We start from the raw sequence: 25077 nt of genomic DNA, 5'->3' as shown, positions 1-25077 counted from the left end.
CTAGTTAGTAATAGACAATATATATATATATATATATATATATACAACCCCCCTTTTATACATTATATGTATAATTACAATATTTACTTTATTCCAGTGGTTCTTAACCTTTTTTTGCTCCATGCCCCACCTCGACACCTCAAAAAATTTGATGCCTCTTAATATAAAAACAAATTTGGTGTTGAAAAGGTATAATAATATAATGTAAAATTTAGAAATTCAGTTTTGAGTCGCGGAACGTTTTTCGCTCTTCACACCCAAGTGAAAAAATTTTCTTATCGTAGCATTTTTAAGTTGCCCTTTCCCTCCAATATATTCAAATTGTCCACCTGTGGGGCGCTCGCCACACGTTCAGAATCAATGCTCTATTCAAATGAAACTACTATGCTCCCTAGCTTTGAAAAATTTCCCCGGTGGGTCAGGGATAAGTTTATAATTTGCAACGCTAAATTATGGAGTTTGATTACCCGTGGTGGACAGAGCGCAGATTACCTATTCGATGACGAGGAACTCACTCTGAGATTAATAATGCTTGGAGACGGCATGAATTGGTAATGAAGAAAAACGTTAATATAAGTTTAACATAACAGCAAATGTACAACGTTTCGACAAGGTTCTGTCATCATCAGGTACAAGTAGATGACACTGACACAGATATGTACATTTGCTGCTATGTTAAACTTGTAGTAAAGTTTTCTTCATTATCAATTCAAGCCGTCTCCAAGCATTATTAGATTGCGTATTGTGAAGCTTGTGCAAACAAACCAAACCAAATCCTTCGTAAATGGTTTATTCAGTATATTAAAGATTTTCATGCGAGAACTTGGTCCAAACTACAACTAGTCATTTTACTTACCAGTCTTTAATATCCATACTATCTTCGTCATATTTTTATGTTTTTTAATGCGAGGAAATATTTACTTTATAAATTTCAATAGATTAAATTTTTGTTTTCCTGTTCGTAGCATTATGTTTTTAAACTTAACCTCAAAACTTTAGACAAAGGATGTCTATAAAAACATATTTCAAACTTAAGTAAATATTGTGTATATAACGTGATTTTTTTTTATAAATCATATTTTAAGCTTGAGCAAATATTGTGTATATAACGTAAAAAAAGCTTATATAACATATTTTAAACTCAAATAACTATAAAAATATAATGTGGAAAGTTCATATGTGTTTATTATTATTAGTAGGTTATTATGTAGGCTACTAACCATAACAGCGATCAATAACGAAGTTGTTTTTATCCTCAGTAGATTTAGAATGAAAACTAAGCTACCCCAGGGTATAATTTGCCGATATTTTCCCTCTACATTTCTTTATCTATGTGAACTTTCAATTAAAGAAACTTTTCAGTTACCTTTCGATAGAGCAAACTGAATTTGTTTGTTGAATTTGGTGCAAAGCTACTCAAGAGCTACCTGTGACAACCATCCCTAATTTTGAAATGATAGACTTGAGGGAATGCAACTAGTTAGCACCAACTCCTGGGCTACTTTGTTACCAACGAATAGTGGGATTGTCTGTTACATTATAATGTTCCTCGTGGCTTAAAGGGCGAACACGTTCGGTGAAATGATTCGAACCCGTGACCCGTAGGTTGTGAGTCGAGTATCCCCACCACCAAGTCATACCAGTCCGCATTTAAATTTGTACATCAAACTGGTATAAAAAAATTATAGTATGAAAATGTTATTATTTGATGTACCTTAACGATTTCGACTGGTGTTAACCTAGAGCTCTAAATGAAGTTTTATGTAGAAAATAATATTTTTTTCATCTGCATACAGTTTACCATAATTTCGAAATATGATACACTGTATATAAAACAGTTTAGTACATGTGAATATTATAAGCATTTCCAAATACAGAGGTCTATCCAGTCTATTCAGAAAATATAATAAACACTTATTTATAATTTGATGAAAGTCCCTATTTTGTAAATTGTGTGATTAATAAAAATAATAGATATATAATCAGAATTCAACTTAATCATCACAAAATATTGAAAACTGGCATCGACGGTACTTCTTGCTCTGGAGATACCTTCTACCATGCACAGTGTAATAGTAAATTGAAGATACCTTCTACCATGCACAGTGTAATAGTAAATTGGAGATACCTTCTACCATAATTTACTATTACACTGTGCGGAGATACCTTCTACCATGAACAGTGTAATAGTAAATTGGAGATACCTTCTATCATGCACAGTGTAATAGTAAATTGTAGATACCTTCTATCATGCACAGTGTAATAGTAAATTGGAGATACCTTCTACCATGAACAGTGTAATAGTAAATTGGAGATACCTTTTACCATGCACAGTGTAATAGTAAATTGGAGATACCTTCTACCATGCATAGTGTAATAGTAAATTGGAGATACCTTCTATCATGCACAGTGTAATAGTAAATTGGAGATATCTTTTACCAGGCACAGTGTAATAGTAAATTGGAGATACCTTCTACCATGAACAGTGTAATAGTAAATTGGAGATACCTTCTATCATGCACAGTGTAATAGTAAATTGGAGATACCTTTTACCATGCACAGTGTAATAGTAAATTGGAGATACCTTCTACCATGAACAGTGTAATAGTAAATTGGAGATACCATCTACCATGCACAGTATAATAGTAAATTGACCAAAATGATTTGTAAACATAATAAAAAATATTTTATGTAAAGAGCATACTATATGTTTCAACAGACATTGGGTTTCTTTACAAGACAGACTAATATTTTTTGAAACGTATAGTGTGTTCTCCACATAAAATAATTTTCATTATGTTTATCAATCGTTGTTGTTCAACTTACTACTGTATGAATGTAATGTGCTTCCTTAGTTTGCGTGTCTCAACAATATACACGCTGTTGACTGTTTTGGCTTGGATGTTTGAGTAAAATGTAACTTAAGACGTATGTGCCTACGTTTGTATACGTTACTTTGCTGAAGCAAGATTGTCTCTCTCATCAAAAAACAAAGGTGAAATACACAATTTACAAAAAATATAAATTGTTTATTCACAATGCTGGTAATTGTGTGAAACGTCTGTTAATTGTTTTGTCAACTATAATTAACAACTAATTATCAGAAACATCAACATCGACAGCCTGTAACAAAACATGCTTGTTTTCCATATGTTGAAAGTATAAGAAATTTTGTTGTAAAATAAATACTTCTTTTATATCTTTACTTGTTTGCCATTGTGGGCATGTACTTATAATGTGTGAAACATAACTGTTACTTTTTTATTCCAGGAATTCCAGCAATGATTGTTATAATCTGGTCTCCAGTTAAAGCTCATTTCTCTTCTAATGTCACCGAGGAGTTTCTCCCTCTTGAGTAAGTAAAAACAGAAAATTTAAGTTTGACAGGAAGAAACTCAATATTTTATTTGACGTGATCCAGATTTTAACTGCAATATATATCTAATTACAGACTTAAACTTTATTGAGTTACTGTAACCTGATTTACTTCTCGATGTGTTGGGTAGTGATCATCTAAGATCTACAAGGTTATGAAAATATACTTTCTCTCTTAACTTCAATTCTATGGAATATCTACGCATAAATATGATTTTAAGTTTCTGATTAAGTTTGTGCGCTAGGTATGCAGTATTACTTTAGTTTTGTTTAAGTACCACCAGAATGCGCTATTTTATATAATTGTTGAAATCCAATAATTTTTCAGTTTCGTTTAACGATTCACTAACTGGGCTTTTCGATATTCCTTTGAGAACTGATATTACCCGAAAGTATTTCATTAACTCTGACCGCACTAGAAATGTGTAAATATTCAAAGATTTGTGATTCCAAAATTACTAGCTTGATTCAGATAGCCCTCAGGTTGCTCACCTGTGTGCTTGAAGTCTTATGAAACTAAAATTAGTGGTCGGTCCATGGGATGGCCACAGTTCAGATAACGTTCAATTTTGCGCTAAAACGAATAAGCAAACAAATTGATTCGGATAATTTAAGTATTTTATCAAACTCATGGTTACGAAACATTTATTATACCTGTCTTCTATCAGCGTGAATAAGGACCTATTTATAACTTATATAATAAGTACACAGACAGGCAGTAGAAAATTCTTAAATAACATACAATAAATTTATATACGTGTGTATCTCAGGAAATTCTACTACCAGTGGTGAATCTGAATGACACTATATTCTCACTAAAACCAGATTTGTTATACTTGTTTATTGTCGCATTCCTAAGACATTTACTTCATTACTTCTACCATTTGTACATTGTATACAAATGGAACACACAAAACGGTGCCTGAAGCCGTCTTTTCTTTAGGTAGTTCCCACTAACGCTGTTTTTAACATGGTTAATTGAGTTAGTAACTTGAGTTACTTCAATATAAATAACCTTGATGTTTTTTACTTCCGAGATTTGATTATGTGTCCAGGAAATTTATCTACTTTGCTAGGTCAAAAAGGAGGAAAGGTACAAACCCTCTGTATTTTTTTATATTGCCCTGTTTCACAAATATTTTATTTAATATAGGATAGAAAATTCAATAGATTCATTCCGACCACCCTGATTTATGTACTAGTTTTCCAACTAAATCATAGTGTAAAAACTATGTTTCAGGTCAACAACGATGATTTTATTATTACTTTCTTTACTTATAAGATTGGGTGTGAAGTGTTCTAGTCCAGCTGGTTTGGTTTGACTAGCATAAAGTACCCTCGCTCTACTGTGGATTTCAAAGGCTTCTCCATGATTCACAAAGGCCTAACTATTCCGATGAAGATCCTCCGGGGTCCCCTACCCAAAAAACGTGATCTATTGGGACATCCGCCCGTAATACCTGAAAATATGCGCAACGTGAACACAATTTCAAACATGACTCCTTCATTATCCTCAATGGTGCTAGTATCACAAAATCCGATGGAAGATTCGGGTTCAGCGTTTCTGAAAACCCTCTTAGAAATGGAGCTGCGGCATATAGATAAGGACATCCCATGGGCTACCCGAGTCTACCTGTCTATTCTGGCCTTGCTAGCTCCAAAACTGTAGAATAAGATCGCATACAAACAAAAAATGCACAAAAATACAACGCCAATTAATATAGGATTTCTGTTTCACAAGTAAACCAGTGTGATATAGTGTTTTAGATTGATGTATAGGTTTAATTATTAATGTAAGTACCGGTAAGGTAGTGTGAAACAATGTTTGAAGTGTTTACTTGGATACGGTAAATGCCTTGCCATTAGAAAAGACTGAATGGTTTGAGACTGACCGTGTAGGTTGAAAAAGTTTTTATAAGACTTTCTTTTGTTTATTTGTTTTAGCACAAAGATACGTAATCGACCATCTACGTTTTCTCCACGATAGGGAATCGTTTTTTGTGTGTTGTTTATTTGAGCTGAAGGAAATTCAAAAAGTATTTGCTTCTAAGGAGTAATAACATTCTATGTTCATCTAAATTCAACAAACAGTATTAAGAAATTCTGAAAATAGCAGTATATTTTCTAGAGTATTTAGAAAATAATTTTCAACAAATTTTTAATTAGGCCAAGTCTTTGCAATTGAATCAACAGGATCTTTATTATTTATTTACCATTCGCACTACAGGAGAATTAAAACTGAGATGCTGAATCTTGCACAAAAGAAAGATGTGCAATTTAATCTCTTAGTGTTCTTAAATGCGAGTCATTAGCTTTGTTACTCTTAATCCAATTTTAGCCTCCATCATAACGAGAGTAATAGGTTTGGTAAACAACGCATAATCAGTCAAGCCTACCAGTTTAATAGCATTAGTAATATGAATGATGGGAGAAACTTGAGAGTCGGAGATGGTCACTGATCAAACAATAGTTACCTACTTTATATCACAGCCAATCTTGAGTTTGTTAGCAGTATTATACCTGTAATCTGAATCTCTGCAGTACATTACGATCGAAATCGATTTATCTAAATTACTTTGGAAATACTATTCACACGGATTAACTAAATGGTTTAAGTGAAAAATGAACCAACGTTTCCAAGGTTATTGATGAAAGGAATTATATTTTTCTTAAATCGGTGCAAGGAAGACGGCTGTAGGAAATGATGTCATCATTACAGTTACTAAAAAGCAATATCTATTGCTAGTTTGTTTGTTTGGAATTAAGCACAAAACTACACAATGGGCTATCTGTGCTCTGCCCACCACGGGTATCGAAACCCGGTTTCTAGCTTTGTAAGTCCGCAGTCATACCGCTGTTCCACTGGGGGGCAATATCTATTACATTGTTAATAAAGATTTTTGTTCATAATTATCTCGAAAATGTTGCTATTTTACGTTAATATAATGATAATTTACATACGTAAATTTTGTAACAGTGTTTGGTTTTGCTACCAACTTAAACGAAATGTAGCTGAATTTACAGCAATGTCATATTTTATATTAAAATATCAATTATATTAAATACGAATTAAATATCGTATTTTATGCCTTTCTAACATATTTGGAGAATTGTGCTTAAATTCTTGCAAGAATGGTTATGTAGTAAGTCAGGTGAGTTTGCATTCTATTTAACAAAGGAACAAAAGAAGTAACTAGACACGTCCTACTTCATCATTGGAGAAATGAAAGTGCACGAACAAGAATAGGGCTAGTGCGTATTGCGCGTTCACCCAGCACTAATACACTAAAGGCCGGCCTGCCTCCATGATTTAAAAGACATGGCCAATAGTCTCAGGCTGCTCGATCATATTGCGTTGGTAGTACTAGTATCTTTTACACTGTAGGGTTTGACCAGTACCATTAGGAATGGGGGTTGGAGTATATTAGGCATGAAATTTATTTGGAAGTTATATTTTTAATATCCCTAATCCAGTAATGTTAAATTATAACATTAAATATATATGTAGATAGGGTTTGACCAGCACCATTAAGGATGTGAGTTGGAGTCTATTATGCATGAAATTTATTTGGAAGTTATATTTTCAGTATCCCTAATCCAGTAATGTTAAATTATGACATTAAATATATATGTAGATAGGGTTTGACCAGCACCATTAAGGATGTGAGTTGGAGTCTATTATGCATGACATTTATTTAGAAGTTATAATTTTAATATCCCTAACTCAGGGATATTAAATTATGACGTTAGATATGTAAGATAGTAATAAAAAAACATAAATATTGTTTGTTTATTTCTTTTAAGATTCTAGCGAAGACAGGGCCTCCCCTGCATCTTCAATTATTTTTAAACCTCGGTTGTTTAATCTTGTTACTTCTTGTAATTTGTGCTTCGGTTGAGTAGAAATTTTATTTTACAGTATGTTATTCTACAATAATTCCAACGTTTGGCAAATTGAATCGTTAAATAAATTGCTTCTGTTGTTTATATAATTTCTCAAACCTTTTTTTTTATTTCCTAGTTATTAGAGCGTGCGAAAGGCGAGACTCTAATGCTAGATTGTTATGCAACCTTTTTAAAAACTTGAAAGAATTTAGTCTTAAAAATCTTAGTAATTGGAGGAAATAAAAAGCATTTTCGGAAAGAGCACTTCAGTGTCCTTAAAATCAAGCACTAATGTATGGACACGTACTGAGCGTTTTCACTTTGAAGTGACATAAACTAAAAGATGGTTAAATATATATATTTTTTGTCGACAGAGCTTCAAGTGGTTTATTCTTGGAATTCTCTGCCTGAAATCTCTTGATTACTGACAAAGTTCTGTAAAAGAGATTTCCGAAGACACCAGCTGTATTAAAGTAGTATATTCTATTGAACAATATCAGTTCAAGTTCGTCAAGACATTTATGAAAAGACACGAATCAGATAAAGTTCTTTAAGAAACCATAACATACATTTCTTTCATGCTTATCTTATATACTCTTTGAATATCGTGATATTTTCAGATTACAGGGCTCCCATCAATCAGAGGAAACTTCAGGGAAAAATGCTGAAATATACAAAACGTATGGTTATATATACAGTATATATTACTATGGCAAATATGGATAATAGACCAATACAATGTTCCTGATATGTATGATTTACACTACTTATAAAGAAATGCATTCATGAAATTATCGCTATGATTATATAATATTATAAGAACTTATGAGAAAAAGTTGAGAATGTCATGATATCTCAACCACATTATATCTACTATATTCAGCGACAACTAGGCATTTCGTCGAAACCAGGGTTCATCAGGTCGCTTGGATAAGATACTTACATAAATTAGTAAAAAAATACGACTATAAAGTGTTGAGAAGCTATTAAAAATCATTTACCTTCCCCCCAGTGGCTCGGCATTACGTTTGTTGACTTATAACGCTAATATCAGGTTTCGATATCCATGATGGGCACGGCACAGATAGCCCATTGTCTGGCTTTGTGTTTGACATAAACAAACAAACAAACAACTCATTTTGTTGCATTTGGGTCAAGAAATTTCATTTTGCTTTATGACTGTGGATCCTGACATTTCTACAAACGTTTAAACAAATAAAACGCAACAATTAAATTGTTGACTAGTTTTTTGTTCAAGTGCGCTGATACACTGTGTTACAGTCTAGCCTAACTAGTAATGTGACCGACAAAATTAAACAAAAATTACTGCGACATCTTGAAGTCCACACAACAGGACTTGGAATTTGAACAGCAACTGAAGTGTTTTCCTTGTATTTTTATTTTTGTGCATACAGCAATAGAAGATGTAGAAATCTTGTTAACAGATCGCATACAGCTTTTGAGAAACTCTACGCTAAAACAAACCATCAAATAAACTTTCTGGTATGAAGAAACAATATAAGGTTAAAGTGTGTATGTATATTCTAGTTTGTTGAATGAATCATGTTTCTGGTGGGTTAATTACATATATTATTGGTATCCTCAACGTGTCAGAACCCGGTGTACTACATTTCGTAGCCCATACCTCACTACTAGTACCAATGCACCACAAATGAGTTGTGTGTGTTTACAACTTTTAATATTGTACATGACACAATTTACTTTCAACATTTGGGTATTAACAGAGACTTATTCTTGTCTAAGCTGGAATAACGGTTTTTAAATGGGACGATGATCTATGAGAAACTGTTGTAATTTCCTTTAGGAATGGTTTTGATTTGAAATTTGACGCCTACCAAAGAAACATTAGAAACACTAAGGCAGTCTTGTGACTGGTAATGCATAACTTCCTGATCAAGAGAATATAATTACAGTTATTTCATTACCATTAATACAACGTTTCGCTTTATAACACTTGTATATTACACTTATTGACCTACATTTTAACCATTTTAGTTTACTTTAGCGTATACGTAAACGAATTTGTAATATGTTGTGCAAACAACTTTTACTATTTCAAGTGTATAGAATACAGCACCTATATAAGACACCAGATAACTGACTTTCACTATAATCAGTGAAATTTAGGGGCCTAACCATGCCATCCGAAATTAAATGTCATAATAATTTGGTAAGAGTTAGTCATACTTACGTGAACGTTATTAAAAGCTGTAACTATGAACTAAAATCTGTGTCTCATTTAACTGATTGGTGAAACATGAACAACTCCGACTCAATCATATTATAGTTATCGTTCTCAGTGAAACTTTATAAATCAATGTGAAATTTCACTATTAGATCTATGACTCTAAAGTTCAAGAGGTTACAAACGTGTAGTAGAATTCTTCTGCGGAGGTACATCCCCTACAGCAGTGAGAACACAACATTTACCGAGATGGAGATGGTCAAATTAGTCCCCTTAAGAGACGTGCCCCAAAAGTTATGTTCTTATCTTTTACTATTGTTATTTTTTGTATTATTTTTTGCATGTGATGGTATAACAAAGATCAAGGTATGATAGTGATCTGCTTCTTATTGAGGATGGTATAACGAAGATCAAGGTATGATAGTGATCTGCTTCTTATTGAGGATGGTATAACGAAGATCAAGATACGGTAGTGATCTTATTCTTACTGAGGATGGTATAACAAAGATCAAGGTACGGTAGTGATCTTATTCTTACTGAGGATGGTACAACAAAGATCAAGGTACGGTAGTGATCTGGTTCTTACTGGGGATGGTATAACAAAGATCAAGGTACGGCAGTGATCGTATTCTTACTGGGGTGGTATAACAAAGATCAAGGTACGATAGTGATCTGGTTCTTACTGGGGTGGTATAACGAAGATAAGGGTCGTGACCTGCTTCTTACTAGGGATGGTATAACAAAGATCAAGGTACGGTAGTGATCTGATTCTTACTGAGGGTGGTAAAACAAAGATCAAGGTACGATAGTGATCTGCTTCTTACTGGGGAAGGTAGGACAAAGATCAAGGTATAGTAGTGATCTGCTTCTTACTGAGGATGGTATAACAAAGATCAAGGTACGATAATGATCTGATTCTTACTAAGGATGGTATAACAAAGATCAAGGTACGATAGTGATCTTATTTTTACTGAGGATGGTATAACAAAGATCAAGGTATGATGGTGATCTGATTCTTACTGAGCACACTCCTTACTTTTAAGTAGTGCATTCGTCTCTTGATTTGCATCTAATTATTTTTCTACGTACCATTCTTTTGCTCAATTTGTATCCCTACCTCTAGAACTATTGTCTAGGTGTTTATTATTTATTATCTGACGCTCATCTTGTTAAGCAGCACTCTTCACTTTTATCGAAAACGACCAAAACTTTAGCGTTATAAATAAAATAAGTAGAATATAAATAATCATTTACAATATGTTTAATAATGGTAAAACTCCAGAAACACACATGCAACAGAAATAAAATTGTTTTGCTCCTACAGTGTCACTGATTATAATTCAAAATGTATTCTTTATTTTCTGATTATGTGGGAATCTTATTTAAAATACTACAAATATTGTTTAAATAAATGTATTTTCAAAATTCAAACATTTCTATTTATTTTTAGGTGTCCCTGGAAAAACAAAGATAACTATGACTTCATCTTCATTGTTCCTGTCATATCTGTTTTAGCAGTAAGTCTTCTACTTGTTTCTTCATTAAGGAAAAATAAATACAAGTCTTATGTGTTGTTCTTCCCTTAAGATGAGGCGCTTTTCAGTAAATATTATAAGATTAATAAGTGTTTGATTTTGTTTACATTGGGATGTAAATTACAGATATTTACAAGAGCGGGTTTTTTTAGAAGCAAAAATGTTTCAACCTTCAAAAATAGAACAAAATTTAAGTGGTTTAATTGTAGCAAAAACATTAAAAAGAGAAAGTATTTTTAGTGTTTTAACATTAGAATGATTAATTTTGAAATTTGTTGTTAAGTTGTTAAATAAAAATTTGTGGATATTTTCTGTATATTTTCTCGGTTTATTTTACTATGCTTATACATATATATTAATATAGTCTCTGGAAAATTAACTATTTTGCTTTAGAAATATATATAACACATTATTGCAATTTCCTTTTTATATTTATTTCAGCCATGTTAATTATATTTTGAAAATTTTATGAAAAATCCTTTTGAGTGTCATAGTAGATTTTTACTAGAGCGAGTGGAAAAAATCCCATGGTCGAAATTTTGCTACGTACCTCACATAAAAAAAAATCCTCGTTAAAATTGTGTGATAACACATGACTGTACAAATGGAATACTTACTTTCGTCTTTCACAACAACATAAATATCTACTAAGTTCACTACCTGTGTTGAAATCAAAGTAGAGCTTGTTATTTTCAGTAACTATGAGCATTGAACAAGAAATAATTTAAAACAATAAGTTTATATCAGTTCTTCACTAGTGTCTGTGGCACGAAAATTAGATCAAATGTAAAAAAGAGGTTTGCAGAAGACTAGCTTTTTGTGTCAAGCCTACTCTGAATTCAATTAGCACACATAAGATTGCCCACAAAATTTTCAATATTGGGTTTATTTTCTATAAAATTATTTTCATTATTACAGAACAACTAGTATCACATTATACTGTTTCGAACACTAACGGAAATATGTTTAGAAATTCGTGCTGTTTTAACCTTCTAGGAGACCATAAGTGCATAGTACTGATTTTTTTCAAATATGAGGTTCTTAGTTCCCCCCAACTCTGAGAAATCGCAACAACATTTTTATATCCAACTCCTTTTTGTTATTCAGTCTGCGGTTGAAAACACAGGCCTGCGAATTTAAACTTCGTAAAAGTTGTTTTGGTTTTAATAACGGATTTTCCATAATTTAGCCATGCAGATTTCGAAAACAAAATTAAGTTTTCTATCACGTAAGGATTTTTTACGTGATCGGGAAGAAAAAAATCTCTTACTTAGATCAAATCATTATATCGTTTACCACAATGAACATTTTTTATTATTTTGTTTTTAACAAAGGTACAAACAAACTGAAGAAAAGGGAAGAACATTGATGTCAAACGAATATGCATCCTCATTCTTCCTGATTTTTTTGTGTGTGTGTGTGTGAAATCTACGTCTTTTAGTCTCAAAATTATGGGTGTTGTATTCTTTCTTTTATGTATTGCGTTATAACGTTTTGTGAAAAATCTGTACGTGGATATCATTTTCGGTATCAGCGTACAGAAATTACTGTAGAACATGTAAAAATTTCAAGACAACAAAACCATCGCAGGCATGTGTGATTAGATAATTCATTCTAAGACACTTTTGTTATTTCATCTTAACCCTTCTCTACTACTTAATTTGTTACCAAACTTTCAAAATTAATTCTTTCTTTTACTGACAGAAATTTTCTGTTTTTATGAATTTTACCATTGACTGTTTTTAGTAAGCTAACATGTTTCACGCTATTATTTGATATAAAAGCATTCCATATGTTAGTTGTATCTCACCACTTTTCCCACTGTGCTGACAACCCCTCCCCTCATCTTTTCAACATATAACAGAGATGTCTTAGGTAAGAAAAAGCAACGATAAAAAATATTTAAAGATACCTACCGTAGTTATGATAGACGTTTCAATTTCACAGAACCCCGTGACCCTCTTTATAGGAGTTAAAACATTATTACGACTTTTTTTTTTACCAGTGTGTATGGAATTAGATACTATTCCATCATAAACTTCTTAAGTTTAGATTTAAAAGTAATGACAACGCCGAGAAATTTAAATTTGTGGTTGTGTCGATTAAAAACAAAGAAGCGTATCATTAATGTATGACACTTCACCCATAATCAATAAATTTTACAGGTTTGAATATATTACGTTAAAACGATTTTGAACATACAAATCACCAAGTCATATCTGATATAAAGTCGTGATGGAACGACACGTATCAGAACTACATTTTGAGTCTGTTTGGCGTTCGTAGGTAGTATGATGCCATCCAACATTGATCGTTTTTGGGAACAGTGTGTATCAGCCTTTACGACGCAAAATATCTATACACTGTGATCATAAAAATGTGTTAAAATCGGAGAGTTACAATTTCCAAGACATGGATATCCCTTATATTTTTAATGACGTTATAAATCAGAGTAATATGGATAAAATTGGAGCACTAGGGCCATCCAGAAAAAGACCTGCAACAAGTCGTACACCAGCTATGGTAAGCAAAGTACAGCGTCTTGTAACAGGTGATAATCGACGAACAAAATCTGTCCACGTGCCTCAAGCAACAGTTCACAACACAATCCTAAATGCCATCCGAATGGAAAAGCGGCATAAGTCGATTGTACACAAGTTGCTTCAATGAAATATTTGTTCAACCCCATCCATCGCATACCTCAAGCAGCTGGAGAATGAAACGGGTATTCATACTATTCTGTACCAGTCAAGTCGCTGGACACCATGCTTATGGATATCTGTGCATTCGGATAGTTGAAATGGGTATTGAAATATCATTTTCTTTGTGTACTAGAGGGATTATAGAAAGCTGTAGATAGAATGAATTGTACTCTGAACATGTCAACCTTACGATGGAGCCTTTTGTAATGAAAAATACGTTGTAGGGCCATTGTCCACATGTACAGTCGTCAGACAGAGCACGATCGGACGTAGTGACGTTGACAATAACGACGTGCTGAAACTCCAAAATTGTTCTAAGATAACATGCTCAACTTCTGTATATCCATTTACATTTTCACAAGGCGTACTTCGTTACAATAGATTGACTTGGAAGAAATACTTTAAAATTTAAATGAAGAGTTTCATTTCAAAATAATAAGTAGATATAGCGTTACTTATTACAATTGTAAACTCCTGAAAACAGCATTATCTAGTCAGAATATTATCTCCCCTACTTAAAGAAGTTATTTTTTTTTTGTTATAAGTTTTGATGTAAACATAATGTCAAACTAAGTTTCCGGGAGTATCAAGTTCTCTCTATTTAGATGAAATTACAAACCATAACAACATCCCACCCTCTGAAAAAAAAAATATACTTAACATTTTCATTACAGTGAATATGTTATACCAAAATAAAGTTAATAACTAATACGATACATGAGAATCTTAATTTTTACTTGCTTGGCATTACTCATTTAATTTATTATATAGTATTATAGGCCTATTTGGTTATAGATCATTAACTATATATCTGCTAACACATCATATATTTAACCATACACACAAACGAAATGTATGCAGAATTATCTTGTTATGTGTGAAAAAGCAAACAGTAGGCCTAGCCTATTAAATATAATTATACTGTCTACCATAAAATAAACTACGTGAAAAGAGTAAGGCTTACATTATAATACTTATTGTGTAAAATGAGATTAAAGTCAAGTCAGCGAATGCATTTTAGTTTACTTGTTTTTGTTTTTTCCTCTGGATAGTTTGATAACTGGAAGTGATTTTTTTTATTTTGATATATTATAAAGTACAATATTATATTTTGTTTGAAGTATATTTCATACATTAATGTCATAATGTGAATACGGTATCACATTCATAAAAATATATTGGATTTATATTAAAGTAAATTAAACATAATATTACATAAATATTTACGTTTGAAATTTTAATATTTGAAGAGGGATGACGGGGGAGGGGGGGAATAGAGCTAGGCTTATCCTGTTCGCTAGAACGGATACTCATACGTGTGTAAGATAATCTAAATATTCTCCATAAGGGCCTATTTATCCTTGCCAGTAAAAACATCGTTCATAAGGATCCCCTATTTTAAAACAGGTTCGTAGTTTATTTTCAAAAATCAAACCTAAGGTTGTTTTCATTCTATTTTTTTCTTAAATTCACAAAATATTTTTTACCTATCGAAATATGAAACGGGAAAACACAGGGAGTAGTTTTTTTTTCTTTATAGAAAACCCGGGCAACGCTGAATAACGCTACTAGTGTTCCTGTATTTATAATATAGTGAAAGATTATAACTTAAACATTAATCAATAATACGCTAGGGGAGTAAAACTACAACCCAGAGTGCAGAATCTCTGAGGTATTAAAAATGTCTTAAGTTAATTACATCCATATACGTTTTGTGTACGTCTTGATTTATGTATACAAAATACAACCTTTGAAATTAACAAGTATCAGTTTACCCAGTTACTCAAAAGTTCCTAACTTATCTGCGTCTCACCAGCAACATCAAATGGAAGTGTTCTTGATATGTGTTGGAACCTGTTTATTGACATGATTCTATTAAAAATTGTCCTTACCTATATTTCACTCCGTACTTGGCGTATTGGCTCCCCAAAATCTAACACATCTTCCACTATCATGAGTTCTATATACGTCAAATGTTTGTCTTGATATAATTGTTTCTCATCCTTGTACAGATGCATTCCTTCTTTATTTGTCCACTTTATGATTAAATACAGCACGAATTTCTTCATAAGTAATCAAATCATCATTTTTATATTGATAAATCTCTACCTGCATGACGTGCTGGGCCAGTTTTTTTTTTTTTTACGGTATTTGCTAATGATTATTTCCTGTAAGGTGGCTGAGCTAGACTTCTACACCAAATGACAACTTCATAAAAAAACTATTTGGGAAGAGGTTGAGATGGGTATGACAACAGAATCGTTCTCATCATATGATTCTTCACTTTTATTTTGGGCGCGAGTTGGCCCTATTGTAGAGCTATGAATTTCGGAGCTGGTGAGCCTGGTACTAATTTGTGCGATACCATAAATTAATCCCCACAAATTGAGGCTGTGAGGACGTTATAAAAGTGAAAGTCAATTCTTTAGCGTAGAGTTGATGGTTGAGTGCTACTGAACGGCTGCGTTCCCTCTAATCAATAGCCGAAAATTAGGAACGGCAGTAAACAGCCTTGGTAGATTTGCCATAAATACAAGATACAAATACTTTCATTTTCGCTTATAGAAATATCATCCAATTCAGGTTGATTTCAAGTTAATGTATATTCATCATCAGCCTCTTCATGATCAGAACAAAATAAAAGTGTATTAATATCGTCTGGTCGCAACTTTCTTACTCTAGACGTAGTAGAACAATCAGAGATGTTGTAAAAACTTTGCAAGTTTGATGAAAGATTGACAAAATGAGGTGTTTTATATAAACGATTTTGGCTAAGTTCGGATTATTAATAAGTAAATTTCGAATTGCCATGATTTAGTTATCTATTTCAACTTGTGTATAATACGATATATTTTGTGACAGTATGATATACAGCAGATTTGGATGTAGTGTAGTTTTTTAATGATCCTACTATATTATATGTATAATAAAGTAATATCTGAAAGTATATTAAAATACAACAAGGGGTCAAAGTTGATCTCATGGGTATTTAAAGCAAAACTGTTTCAAATTTGATTTTTACAACTTGAAATACATAATTAGAACATGGTACCTAAAAAAGCATAAATTATCACATTATACAAAATAGATAAAGTCTGAATAAGGCAAGAACAACTTGGAATCAAAAATGACCCCATGCTAAACGTTTATCACGATGCGGTAATTAACAATAGTATAACAATTTATAATTCTTTGTACAATTTAGCTTATATGCTTAATGTTGCCATCTGTTGTTCTAGGGAAATCTGTACTTCCTTGGAAGAATAATGTGGGTTTTAATCACGAAGTTACGCGTCAGGTCCACTGTGGAACATCAACAGTATAGGTATTTTTCTTAACTTAATTCACGTAAATCCAAGGGACGCAATTTATTGTTTTATTAATATGGAAGTACCATAAATCTCAAACAAGTTTTGGTTTTCTACAATTGTATAATATGTATAATTGTATAATTTAAAGCGTATTTGGGTTAACTGATAAATATAAAGTTATCACAAACATTTTTTCTAAGAACAAAGCTAGTAAAAGTGAGACCCTAGTAAGCTTCAAAAATATTATATTGCAGCTTTCAAGTATACTGTTGGAGTGCATTTGTTGTTTTTTCTTCAATATTCCCAGTTTCTTATAGGAAGAGAGAATACCATTACTTAGGGTACCACAAAATAATACATTTTTATCATTACTCAGGAAAGCTCCACAGTTTTTCAATGGTACTTTAGGCAGAATTCATGGTAAAAGTTTGGAAATAATGGGCTGCTCCTGTTTGTTTCTGAAGTGGCACAACGTTACGGCTTCTTTGCTGGGGTCTTTTTCAAGTTGAAAAAGCCAAAACGTCGTTTCGCTTTAAAAACTCGTCAGAGCAGTCCATTAAAGCCAGAATTCCAGCTCCATAGTTTACTCTAAAATGTAAATGATGAAAAGTGTTTTCGAATATGTAATGAATTTTATTGCAAACAGAAATATGTTACTATACTTACATATATACAGACTAATAAAACAATCACATGTTCTTCGATATTCTTGTTTCATATTGTGTTAATCCAAAATTCATGAAACACTTGAGGAATATATACATACTTGTGGGACTGTATTTATGTTTATATATTCAATTGATAAGTATTTATATTACTTCATTAGAATGCAAACAGATGTCTTGTTCTGATGCATTCTAACAAAAAAAAAGAATCTTAGGAAATATTATTTTTCTTTCTTTCTCCCCAGAAAGGCTGCTAAGGCTCTCCTTGTTCTTGTTCCACTTCTTGGAGTGACTTATGTCTTGGTCATAGTTACCCCAACACACAAGACAGCTCGGCTGGTTTTCACATACATTCAGGCTACGTTACTTTCAATCCAGGTATATATTTTTTCATTCATAATACTGCAAAGACTGAAGGAGTATCAGTCGGTTTGGTGGTTCTCACTTGTTAGTCGTTAGACAAGCTCACTTAACCAAAGGCACTTCCCCATGTAAAAAATAAATAAATAAGTTTGTACTTGATGGTTTTTATGTAATAATAAAAACAAGATCTTCAAAATCCTATTAAACACATCTTTTTTAATTCAACAAGAAAACTAACAGATCTATTTCAGCGGAAATAAATGATAACAATATATGGTAAAACAGATAATATAATGATATAGGCTATTTCATCAGAAATAGATGATAACAATATATGGTAAAACAAAGTAAGATAATGATATAGGTTATTTCATCAGAAATAGATGATAACAATATATGGTAAAACAAATAAGATAATGATATAGGTTATTTCATCAGAAATAGATGATAACAATATATGGTAAAACAAATAAGATAATGATATAAGTTATTTCATCAGAAGTAGATGATAACAATATATGGTAAAACAAATAAGATAATGATATAAGTTATTTCATCAGAAATAGATGATAACAATATATGGTAAAACAAATAAGATAATGATATAGGTTATTTCATCAGAAATAGATGATAACAATATATGGTAAAACAAATAAGATAATGATATATGTTCCCTAGAACAACAATATTGTTCACAGTTATACTTTTTGATTCTAAATACTTTTTTGACTATTCTCTAAATAACGGCAAAACTTATAATTTAAAGATATGGGGAAAATGTATCTTTTATTGGTTCATAAGTTTTCATAAAATTTAGTGCATTCTGAAACATGAATTATGCACCGATATCTTTATTTCATCTGATCTTTTGGGGTCTTGGGTCTTTTTAATGATAGTTTTCGGTGATTTGCACGCTATTTTGCAAGATAGAGAAAACTCTGATGAGGCCTAAATTATTCTGAATTTTTAGAAAAGCTATTGATATAGGTACAACAAGAAAATAGTTGTATTATTTAGAACGAATCTTAAGTCATAAAAGTTGCAATTTCCTAAAGTAGAAACTTTTATAATTTTCAAGTGAAAACACAATACATTCACATTTCACTTGCAATTTAATTTCATATTTGAGCATCTCAACAGAGTTGCAGAATTCATGTACTATTACGCTTGGTGTAGATACCAATTTGATATATATATATATATTTCTAATTAATCTAGACTGCTCCATTTTTCCAGTTATTACTGATTAACAATAAAGTGGTTGTAGTTTGAGTATTTAAGAAAGAAATGTAAACATATATATGTGTGTTTAGTAAATTATAACTGAGTTACTTTATAAAAATACCTAATCATCCACATCACTTTACTCATACCGTGTTATTGAACAGAAAAATCTAACACACATGGTCTTGAGTTTTAACAACTAAATGAAATATTTACCTGTCATTACTATACAAAAGTTTGTAAGTTTGTATTGTGAACATTATTTACTAAATAACTTTTTCTTAATGTCAAACAGGGATTTGCAGTGTCTCTTTTGTATTGCTTCATGAATGCTGAGGTGAGAAATATGTTGCTTTTTGTGCATATTTAAAAATGCTATTTCTAATAAGTAAGGCTATAAATAATTATTTCTAAATTTAAAAAACGCAAATTACAGTTAATTTACATCCTTATATTTATAAGCTTCTTTATAATAAAAAATGTTTTCTTATGTTAAAACTCAAAAGGCATATATTTTGTTTAATTCTTACTATTAATATTAATAGCCGTAGAAATAGTAAAGGTTTGGTAAGTCTCTTAACATTGTTTTATATTTAATTTGCTAGGTAAATATAATTGTACTTGGATTTATTGCATTTGTATTAAATAATAGAGTTATCCAGAGCAGATTATTCTTAAAAAAAAAAAGAATTCAACTTATCATTTACATAAGTTATTCATATGCAATTGATTTAGAATTTCATTATGTTTTGAAATATAATATTGAACAAAACTATTTGTATTTAAGCTTACGTGGTTGTTAAACTTAGACTAGCTGAAGATGACTCGCCCCAATGGGCTGAAACGTCTCAGCTTTAATTTCTTAAAACACATTTCCACTGTAAAACTGATCACGCTAATAAATTTAAGTTTCGTTTTAATTTACATAGATCTTTTTTAAAATACAAATGTTTATTTTCTTATGTATTTTTCTAAATTCAGATCAACCATTTATATATGATTAATAAAAAAATTTCCAGTATTGAAGTTCTCCATTATAACAAGGGTTGAAATTTATGATACACATTGACGCTGGTTATTTGCTGTATTTATTATTCTTACTGGTGTTCTATATTCCCTGAACATTTGTTCTGCAAATGCTTCTGTGTGGTTTTGGTATATATTAAGACTCTTGTATCATTTACACTACAAATCAGTCGCATAGTTCAGTGCCACACCAGCTACAAAATGTTAGAAGAAATCTAGCACGTATATTATAATAAGAACATTTTAAGACATTGGTTAACCCGAAAGAAAAAGGGAGCAAATATATTTTGAGCAACATGAAAACATATAAATCTATTAGAACACAATGTAACACCTAATTACTGTGAATAACTTTAACAATAAAAAAACATGGTTTATAGTAATTGAAACAACATCATAACCTCTACAGGAAGATGGGTAACACACGCCAGTTTTGAGTAAAGTGGATTTCAGTCTAGGAGTACAAAAAAAAACAAAAAAACGCAAACATATAGGATATTGAACAGGTTATTAGGGATGAGAATATTGTTTTTGTTCTAAGTGGGTAGGGTAAAATACAAAATTTAAACCACCCAGTAAGGAACGCAGCTCACAAGAGATTCCAGGATCGTGCCATGTGATGCAAATTGTTAATATCAAGAGTAGAAAATTATTACTTAAGGTATTACAAGCCTCCTTAATAAAATGCTCACTAAATTCATTTTCAGAAATACTGGCGTATTCTGAAACAGTAGGCAGTAACAGCGTAGGATTTTCAATGGGCTGTATTTGCCTGGAGTCTTATAGCAGACAACGATTTGGTCTCTATTTTGAGTTCTACAGAGACCGAAACGTTGCATTCATAAAACTCCAGTTATATGCAGTTCATTGAAAATTCACCACTGGTAAAACAGTGTTTTTTAAACTGAAATTGAAGTTGATCCCATAGTTGGTGATCTTTATATAAATTTCGTTTTAATATCACATCACTATATATATATTAATAATTGTACTAAAATCCAAGGATATGTTTTTTCGAACTATAACAGTTATGTAACTTATGAATTTAGAGAGGAAGAATAAAATTAAGTTTTTTTCTGGTATATATCTCCTCCTTAAGGTCCGGAATACTCTCAACTACCACTTAGAACGTTGGAGAACTCTTCGTAATGTCGGAGGAAGGAGAAGCCGCACTGTTAGCGCAAGGAGCAACTGTTTTGGAGAAAGTATGAAAACGTTTACTACTGATACAAGAGAAAGTTGTACTAACTTTTCCACCTGAATGTTATTTACAAGTGGGAAATACGACCTCATAGGAAGACTAAAGAACATCAAAGAATCGGCTCAGATAACAGCCTAAGATAAGGAGTTTATTAAAAGTTCTGGATTAATTGAAGGATTTACTGGTCAAGTTGATTCTAAAGACGACAGTATTTGTAATTTCGTATTGCTTGTGATCTTCGATAGACGATATTATATCATACTCAGTGAAATGCAGAAAGAGTATACGTATTTGATATATTAAACCACTAAACTAATACTCCAACAACTTCCACGTCCATATGAGAAAAGACATACGCTAAATCTAGTATATAGGATTATCAATTATATGTACCTGTTACTTTATTTGTTGTCTTATATATTATGTTGGTTATCAACTTGTGACTTCGAGATCAACTCCGGAAGAATCACATAGAAAATATGTGTGATTAAGTTATACATTGACTATTGCATGTTTTCATAAGATCATTGTCAACTATAATTTTCAAAGTCTATTTTAGGTGCTTCCTACGAAAATCTTGTGTATGTGTGTATATAATGTATTTTCAAAAGATGGCTTTCTACATATTTACTTGTACAAAAAATCACAGACGGGCCACAATATTTCCATTATCAAACCTGTCATCCATCCCTCATTAAACGAAACATTACTTACAATAGTTCCCTTCGCGTAAAAAATATCTGCACTGAAATAAATCGTTACAGAACACATACACATTGAAGCACTAAATAAATATCCATGAAAGAAAAAAGCTGTAAAGTTTCTTAAAATAAAAAATCACATTTAAAAAGTTGATGAAATTTCACATTCTGTTGCCCTCAACCAGTCTGACCCCAAGCAATCTAAAATAATTCCTCTGGTTAACACATAATATCCAAAATGTGATGCTGAACAAAATTTTAAAATTCATTGCTAATCCTTAAAAACATTTTTATGTTTTACAGCTCACTGAACATCTAAAGTAAATCTACCCTGATATTATTGTTGTTTCCGATAAAAAAAAGCAAAAACCTTAGAGATATCCTATTTCACACAAACCTCACCCATTGTACTGCACCACATAATGGCTGGTCTCCTTGTAATAAAGTTCGATGTAAAATTGTAAGTTTATAAAAATCATCAGTATTTTATCTAACTAACATAAAAAACACTAAATCATAGCAAAATCAGTCTCTTGCCAAACTCAAAACAATATATCTTATACAGTGCAAAAAAATGCAACCATTAATATCTTGGATAAAACACACACTTCCTTTATAGAACGGTTTAATAACCAAAGATCCACTGTCAAGACTATAAAAGACCTTCATGTTGCCCTAGACTTTAACCAGCCTGAACGCTCCATCAATGACATGGTTCTATTCGGTATAGAATCCGGGTTTATATCAAAAGCTGAAAGAGAAATGAAAGAGGCCTATTGAATCAGTACTTCAAAAACTGTTAGAGAAATGAGAGAGGCGTATTGGATCAGTACTTCAAAAACTGTCAGAGAAATGAAAGAGGCGTATTGGATCAATATTTTAAACTCTGGCAGAGAAATGAAAGAGGCCTATTGAATCAATATTTTAAACTCTGGCAGAGAAATGAAAGAGGCCTATTGGATCAATAGTTTAAACTCTGGCAGGGAAATGAAAGAGGCCTATTGGATCAGTATTTTAAATTCTGGCAGGGAAATGAAAGAGGCCTAATGGATCAGTATTTTAGACAGTGTCACCCCAAATATGTGAATCTTGACACCGGTGTTAATTATCTTCATGTCATATATAAACGTTTTTCTGAAAATTATTAAAAAAGTTTGTTTTGCAACAGATTTCTCTGTCATTTCATCAATGACTTTTTATCTCGTATTACTTAAATAAACTTATTTTTATCTGTGTGTTATAATTGTTATTCAATATATATTGTTCTTATGTTCTCGTTTATATATGTATTATTATTGGATTTCGTTTCTTAAAAGTCTTTTTAATATGTCACTCCTCAGTTCATGTATGATTAAGATATTTTGTTGAAAAGTCTTCCATTTGTTCTGGACATTAATTCTTACACAAACACTTATTCCTCTAAGCCGTCAGCACTTGAAAACTATTTTTTCTCTCTGTTTCCAATCGCTTACACATCACACACATACACTCGTGCAATGCAAATTTACACTAGGTTATAATCTTAGAAATGCATGACGTCTCACTTCCGTTACAATGGCCACGTGATTGTTCAACATGCTTATAATTGTCATTTGCCATTTACTTCTAATGAAGAAAAGTCTACTTTCCGAAAGCACTCGAGCTATTTGGTTTCTTTTCTAATGTATTTGTAGTATATATGTCATTAAGAAACCTATAAAGTATTTCAAAGTGTTAATTCCTAACAAACACCATTTTTACAAAAAATTCGCTTTCCTTTAGGCTGAAAGGCTGGACTCTTAGGGTTCAAGCATAACTGTTTCTAATTTTGAACTTAACACCAAGAGACTGATAACCAATAGCATCACCCGATTCTTGATGCGACTACTCTTAACAGAAAACTGCGGAGTGCGGACTTTTTTTTTTTATGGCGGTAATAGAACGCCAGCATTTCACTAGCAGATCCACCGGCACGCTAACCAATGGGCCACGCTTACTCAAATTTTAAAGGACTTCTCAAATTTTTAAAGGACTTTTTATCTTTTACATCTCCTGTAACTTTCAGCACCTTATTTTTTTTACCATCATTTGTTTTATTCCGCTTGAACTTATTTTTTGCCCTTCTGAGAATTTTTTTTTACGTTATTGATCACTGAAACTTTGATACAGTAACTTTAGAAAAGAGAGTAAATTTTGCTGTTTTGATTTGTAATTTTCACAACAGCTGAAAGTTCCATTGTACTCACTTTTTACATATAATCCATTTATGAGTGAGCATGCATGTATTCGTTTTAAAGTTATCCAGATCATTGTTTGAGAAACCGCCCAGTGAGGCAAAAAACAATAGAAGCAACAAGTCAAGAACGTTTTGTTTACAACAGCTGAAGATGAAAGGCGTGGAATAATTGAATGCCTTTCAAATAACGTTTGTGGTAACCTATACTGTTACTGATAGTTTTGTAAATATTTAACAAAAACAACGATTTGTGGGCTAGGCATTTATTTTGTGAAAAGAAAGATGAAAAGAGTCAGAATAATGAATGTTTAAGTCAACTATTTTTTATTGACAAAACATAGGGTGCGAGACTGCTAGTCACGTGTCTCTTCACATTTCGCAAGTGTAGAATAAAATCCATTTTTACGTCTTTCTAGCTCTGCTCTTGTAGAATGCTTGGTTCGACGGTGTTACCTTCAAGTAAATACTTTTTAAGATAAGCTAATAAATAATGAGGATTGGTTGGTGGATTTGCAAGAGGACTGGGGTCTAATGTCGCAGTGTTCTTAACAGTGGTGGCTTCGAAATATACAAGATTACACATTACAAATCCTGGGCCCGGCATGGCCAGGTAGATAAGGCGCTCAACTCACAATCTGAGAGTCGCGGGTTCGAATCCGCATCCCACC

General features: G+C 32.0%; 1 protein-coding gene across 1 annotated transcript in view; it reads left to right on the top strand.

The window, feature by feature from the left end:
- LOC106457043 (diuretic hormone receptor-like) overlaps positions 1-23359 on the top strand; it is a 63493-nt gene extending 40134 nt beyond the window's left edge. Inside the window, exons 9-14 of the mRNA XM_013916427.2 lie at positions 3271-3355; positions 10917-10983; positions 16943-17028; positions 17925-18057; positions 19562-19603; positions 21392-23359. Coding sequence (XP_013771881.1) covers positions 3271-3355; positions 10917-10983; positions 16943-17028; positions 17925-18057; positions 19562-19603; positions 21392-21553 — 575 coding nt within the window. The 3' untranslated portion in view covers positions 21554-23359. The remainder of the gene's footprint in view (positions 1-3270; positions 3356-10916; positions 10984-16942; positions 17029-17924; positions 18058-19561; positions 19604-21391) is intronic.
- Positions 23360-25077: the final 1718 nt, after the last annotated feature.

Source organism: Limulus polyphemus, unplaced genomic scaffold, assembly GCF_000517525.1.
Source record: "Limulus polyphemus unplaced genomic scaffold, Limulus_polyphemus-2.1.2 Scaffold286, whole genome shotgun sequence".
Lineage (NCBI taxonomy): Eukaryota > Metazoa > Arthropoda > Merostomata > Xiphosura > Limulidae > Limulus > Limulus polyphemus.
Note: the sequence above shows the minus strand (reverse complement) of the source record. Positions and strands in the feature narration are given on the sequence as shown.